The sequence below is a fragment of the Penicillium canescens genome, assembly GCF_028828765.1.
Source record: "Penicillium canescens strain IBT 15451 chromosome Unknown utg000007l_segment0_segment0, whole genome shotgun sequence".
Classification (NCBI taxonomy): Eukaryota; Fungi; Ascomycota; class Eurotiomycetes; order Eurotiales; family Aspergillaceae; genus Penicillium; species Penicillium canescens.
The window spans coordinates 1,028,449-1,035,060 of NW_026703969.1; the positions used below are offsets into that span (position 1 = coordinate 1,028,449).

The 6,612-nt window shown below is 44.9% G+C and overlaps 1 protein-coding gene across 1 annotated transcript; it reads right to left on the reverse strand.

Annotated features, from left to right (window-relative positions):
- Positions 1 to 2,881: 2,881 nt before the first annotated feature.
- N7446_010669 (ankyrin) lies at positions 2,882 to 5,152 on the reverse strand (the record flags this gene model as incomplete). The annotated part of the gene is made up of 1 exon (XM_058519412.1): positions 2,882 to 5,152. One exon carries the CDS (start codon positions 5,150 to 5,152, stop codon positions 2,882 to 2,884), a length of 2,271 nt encoding a protein of 756 aa, XP_058368250.1.
- Positions 5,153 to 6,612: the final 1,460 nt, after the last annotated feature.

Sequence of the window (6,612 nt, forward strand, 5' to 3'; positions counted from 1 at the left end):
GAGATTGACCGACGAATTAAAGCGACCTAGCACCGTTTGAAGCACTCGAGATCTAGATGCATAACTCAAAGCGCTGCACACATGATATAGAAAAGATTGCAAACTAAAATATATTCGATGCGAATGCGAGGATCATTCTCATATTAGAAACAGACAAATCTGAGAGTCTGAGTCATATGGCTCTTTCACCTGCTTGAGCATGACTATAGTAACATATTGGCCGATAGTACCGCGAATACGGGAAAACTCGTTGACAGAACTTATTTTCTCCACAGAAAACCGATTTACGGGCCGTGCGCTTCCTATCGATGCTATGCTGTACCACCAAGGTAAAGTTTGGATGACTGTGTGGTCAGTTATATGTTGCGCCAGTTTTTATAATCCCACAGCAGAAGAACAGAATCCAAGTCACGCACGAGTCCTCAACGCCTTATATTTTGATACCGGATCTTTGATGGAGACCCAACTTGCTGCTGATACATAATACGTCTAATAACACCAGCTTCTCGAGTGGACACGGGGGCATCTCATGATGTAATGTTAGAATGTAATTAGCTCTCACTGAAAACGGTCACGACGCATCATTGGATAGGATACAGTAGTATATAGCATCTACCAACCCCCCTGTAGGCAGTCTAGACCAAACGCTAAGCAAGGGTCGACGTCGGCGTAGTGTCCTATTCAATACAGCAAATGTTCACAGGTAGATCGGAATTACGTGGCAACAAAGAAAATCCCGCTTAAGTGACCAAATTATCGCTAAGGATGGAGAGCTTCGGGTCAAACCGACCAACAATAAGTGTAGAGGCATCTTGATTGGTACTTCTTTCATTTGCATTGCCACAACGCTAATGCACGGCAATATTTCCCAAACCCAAAACATGTCGTCTGTAGCATCGCTATGATGATAGCCTCCGGACAAACAGAAGTCATTCTCGGCTGAGCAATGATTGAAAAGTCCCAGCTGTCCCAGCAGGATCGATCTTGGTGAACTACCTTCTTCAGTGTTCTCAATACGGCCTAGCCTGATACTAACACTACTTTCTATGAGCCCTCGCTCCCTGTCCAAACAACACCGAATGTGACACCCACGAGTCTCTCATGAGCTGCAGAATATGGGTCATTGCGTGTTGTCTGAATTCTGCTGGAGAACGGGGCAAAAGTTAATTCTATGGATGATATGTATGTACTTAACACCATTGTCATGGCTGATACAGTCGGGTACGGGCACGGCCCGGACGGCCACAGAAGCCTATCTGAGAAAGAGTGGTGCGACACTGAGAGGCGCTAAGCGGGCTTGGATTTTGAGAAAGCTCAGAATGCTTTAATGGATTTAACATGATTGACCCTAATCCCCGAAAGCAATTTGCAGACTACAGTGCTGTACTACAATTCTATCTATTTGTGCACATGAGGTAGACTGTCCACTATGGATGCAAAAAAATTCCGAGTGTTTCCTTGGTTATGTGGATGAAAACTTGGCTCCCCAAGATATATCGTCGAGACTTAATCCTCTGGTTATGAATTCCTGAGCCTTCGAGTTCTTTTACCAATCCTACAAAGCGAGCTCGATATCCATGTCACAGAGTAAGGATTGGATTAGCGCTTCCGGTTCCTGATCATATTCTTGGTAAGAATGCTCAGATCACCCAGATGCCTGACCTAACAAGTTACAGAAGCAATGAATGACAGGGAAAAGAAATCATTGTAATCATAGTCCTTCCGCTTCAGAAGCAACGTACGGCTTCTCTGAGCGATATGAGAGGCTGCAGCTTCGAATGCAGCTCAGTTATGTATGATGCTCTTACAAAGCAGATGAAATTGGATGGGCTGCTTTCACCAAGGCCCCAAGCTCCTTTCACAGGATTGAGTTACCAAGGACTTGTGCACAAGGTGTGTTCGTTCAGTTCGCCTCGATGGCGCGATTTATCTTCAGGCTACCCGAGCTATTAGCCCCTTAGTTGCTTCCATTCCACTTTCGAACTCTTGTTCACCCACTTAGGTGATTGTAATAGAGGCCTTCAACTCAGCGATTATAGCTCTGAATTACATGGGTAAATTCGTTCTGATTGTTCATTTTCCGGATTCTCCCTCAGCAATGGAGGATGATGAACAACCGTGCAGCCCACTTCGGGGTTGACTCAACTTAGGCATTTTGTTTCCTCTTTGGCTAGGTGAATAAATAACAAGAGAGTAAGATCGTGACGCCAAATTAATGTTAATTCACGGACAAGATAGGTTAGTTTCACTTGGGCGGAAACAGAATTTAGCTTTGCATTGCCTATTATAATATTCTTTTCACAAGGCCAGTTGGCAACACAAGCGCGCTGCTCCTGTATTTCTCAAGTTTCACACTCAAGACTCAAAGATAAAATGGCAAGGTTTAGGGTCGACAGAGGGGGCACCCACGGCTCAAACGCCTTGGTTATGTACAGTAATCGTACAATATCGTCAAGTTCGAGCCTAGACCTGCTGGTATTCGGTCGGTTTTGTGCGTTCTTTACTCTCGATCTTGTTCATGGTGCCCCGACACGAAGGAACGTTGTGTAAGAGGTAAGAGTTTGTAACCGTATGCCTGTGCATCACTCCCTAACAATGAGGTGCCCTGCAACGAAGGAGGAGAGAGGGTTTAACTTAATACAGCGAAGTGGATTATGTCCCCGATTGATGATTAACTGCATGCTTTGGTCTAATGAAACAGATGATATATGCTCAGGCAGAATTCTACTTATAATCATCCACCAGATATGCATAGTCATCTAGCGTCGAGGCACCATTCAATACTTCATGCATCATCAGATTGATGTAGTTAACATTCGCGACATAATTCAGACTAATCCAAGAATTAGCTGTGTTCTTTGTCTTTTCGTCCCATCCACTTTCATTCGGACGAAACTGGATACGTGACCCGCCAATATTGTTTTCTCAGCTCCTTGATCAAAAAGAAGTGTGACCAACGCACATAGTCCTTGTCCTCGTAGTACGGCAGTGTTATGGGACCCTTTACATCCGGAGCATCTTCAAGCTGTGAAATTACCTTCGGACGTGAAAGTGTGCCCTCAATACTCGGCATCAGCCGGACAAAATCATCACTTTGATAACCCCTAGCAGCCATGGTCTCTAGAGAAGCCTGCAGCATATCGAGGTAGCTCGCATCGTGCTCGTGCCGTATGAATATCCGGACTAGTTGTTCCAATGCGCTGAGATTATTGCGTGATTCGAGTGCAATCAGGGGATCTGCTCCTCTGTTGAGCAGCATTTTAGCGAGTTCCGGGTTCCCATTCTCCACTGCAATGGATAAAACTGTCTGCCCTCGAGAATTTCTTGTGTCTATGTGAGCCCCGCGATCAAGCAAGAACATCATGACTGCTGCGACATCATCACGAGTCCTTTTATCGAGATAATTATCGGCACTGGCCCGTGCTGTGGCAACTTGAATAATCAAGGCCTCCGGCACGTTATCGTCTTTTGACGCGGACGCTTCGTACAAAGCATTGATTTCGAAACCTTTCTCCAAAAAGTACCCGATGACATCGACGTTCATCCCCACACCTGCGCTGACTAGTGCGGCGCAATGAGTGGGATGATTAGGGTCCAAAGTCAGATTACCGGTAGATAGAAATTCTTGGAAGATTTTCAAGGAGCTGTAATGTGCTGCAATGTGCAAGACAGTTTGCTCCTGGTATTCGAGATCCGGGCCGTTGTGTGCATCGAGGAGACCCAGTTCGCCGTGGTTTATCAGACGCCAAACCAATTCAAGATTGCCAACTTCGAATGCGCCGGCAAGCATTTTCTTGAGAATGCAGGGATCTTTCGTTTTGTCCAGATATCCACGATGCAGAAGGACCTGTATGTGCTCAGGATAGTCTCTAGCTTCGGCGAGCACGCCACTCAACCAGCCCTTTCTGGCTTCTGGTAGATTACCCGGTGGCCCGCGATCCAGCAACATATTAAAGGCGGGGACATTCTCATAGGTTAGTGTGTAAGAGATGAAATTCGACCATTCACGTCCCCAAACTATTCTTTCCGACTGTACCATTTTGTCGACTATGTATCGCGCAACGGTCAAATTCCCACGAAGTGTAGCAATTCTGAAACTCCCCGCTAAATGCTGCCAATCGTGGGATGAACCCCGCATATCCCAACATTCTTGATAGAGAGGCAGATCATTGCAAGCTGCAATCACATCGTAGAAGCAGCCTCTGGCATAGCCCCCACAGCCTTGATACTTGGGGCCAGCCATGATTTCCCGGAGGTCAACCCCCTTTACCACATTCGAGATCTTGTAGTCCGGCAAGGTGGAAAATTCCGCCAAATCCAAAATGTCAAAGAACTTCACACAGGGGAAGTGCAGGCCCATGTCAATCAAATATTGTACTATTGCCCCATGACTCCTGGCAGCAGCGATGCAAAGAGGGGACTTTGCCATGCGCTGGATGTTCGGGCAATTAAGGTCAGCACCGGCCTTTACGAGAAGCTTCACCATTTCCAAATTTCCCCGACATGCGGCTTGTGTGAGGAATGATTCGAAGAAACCGGAAAGAGTAATTTGTTGGTTGACGTCAACTCTCGCCTCTTCGATCATGTACCTAGCCAAGGCTAAGTGGCCTCGATTGACCGCGTACGCCAGAGCAACGGCCCTTTGCAATTTATTTACTGCCGCGGAAGATGCAAGCACTTTCATGACACCCAGGCTACCTTTGTTCGCGGCGCGGTAAAGGGTCCTTTCGAGTTCATCCTCATGTGCCCTGTGGCCCGGGCCGCCCAGTGATGAACCATATTTACATCGATCGCTTTGCAAAAATACCTCACTGTAGACAACAAGCAGCTCGGCAATCCTTGAAAGATCCTTATCGACAGTCAAATGGATGGGCGTTGAGTGCCCGGTGATGCGAAAGTATCTATCGAAGTTGAATCCATTGACCAAGAGCTTGTAGAGTGCGCCCGTGTTGTCGTTCTTCACGATACGCTCAAGTCCACGAGGAGAACATTCTTTAGTGTAATAGCTGAAGAGACAACTACTGGCGATGCTATAGAGTCGTTGACATGTTTGTGAGAGGGAATTAATCTCATATGCGTACTCTAGATGTAGCGTAATCATCTCCAGGATTTCAGCGGGTAAGCATAACAGATTTTTGATGTCATATTGCATTATCGAATAGGGGATGGAAGGTGGTCAGTTTAATTTTCGAGTGGCATGGGCAGTTCTGAACTTCTGACCAGGGGAGAGAATAAGGTTTTCCTTGGTTGGGGAGGGAGGAGGTGGAAGAGAGATTCGGTTTGATGGATCTTCCGATCTGGTTGATCTACCCTATAGACCCTTGGTGCAGTCAGGGGTTGACTACGGTTCTTCGGCCCCTGATTAGCCCGTGCGTGTCCCGTCACACGGCCTCGAGATACGTCCGATCGCTCTGGAAATTGCACAGGTTAAATTTTACTAATTACTCTATGAATTGTGAAAGTTTTAGATCGATCGGACTGATAATGATAGTATAGTGTAGTAGATGATCAAATTTTAGTGAAGATTTTTGAGGAGGTGCGACCGACGGAAGTCCGTACCGTAACGCTACTATTTACTATTGCACCTTAACTATAGTGGCCTATACTAATTTGATTACCGCGCGTATTTTGACTATTAGCGGTCATCTGATTAGCGGGCCCACGTAAACGGAAGTGTTCAGCTACTACGTCCCATGTAGGCCACTTACTACTACGGGTCACTATAACTAACCAATGTATTTCACTACCAAGTGACGCACACCACCGAGCGACGCAGTCCGAAACACATAGTAAATGCAATAAATTACAACGGAACAACTGTTTATATGAGCTTTTCTCTATAGCCTAGTGATTTTTATATAATATCTTGCCACGGCAAGGAGATTTAGAGAATTAAAAAATTTATTACTGATATGTTCTACACCGATATCTCAACAATCATGTTCTAATTTCATTTCATTATTTGCCGATAGCTGTTGATAAGGCTTTTCAACACCCTATATCAAATCTGAAGAAATTTAAAATCTAGATAGTTACCGTACCGAAAATTACATTGCTAGAGGACAGAAATATATATATCTCAATTACCAAGTTATAGAAATTCTTTAATCTCTTCTTAGATAATAGATACCACTTAAAAAGTATTATCCTCTAAGGGAAAGTCCCTATAACCTGCCGTTGTTGTGATACTATGTTGTGATTTATCGCATTTACTATGGTGTTTTGGGGTGTCCAGCTCGCTTGTGTGTCCAGCTCGTATGTGAAATACGTTAGCATAATGTATTAGTATTATTAATTACTATAAGTAAGGATAAGCTATTGATAAAAAGTTTTTAGCAATATATGAAAATATGATAGTCCGATCACGAGGCCCCCGTGTGGCATGTATCTTCTTAAAACAATAAAATAGTTGTCGTAGCATGCAGATTCCCCTCATATTGAATATATCCTTGTCCAGGAGAACGTTGTGGTATCCAAGAATCAATCACTATATCCTTCCAATACGTGTACCGCTTGTTCCTCAGGGACCCTCTTGAGGACCTTACCTAGCCGACAGGCATTATCCTGCATTTACTAGAACCCCCTTTACTTTACACAAGCAGTCAATCAAGT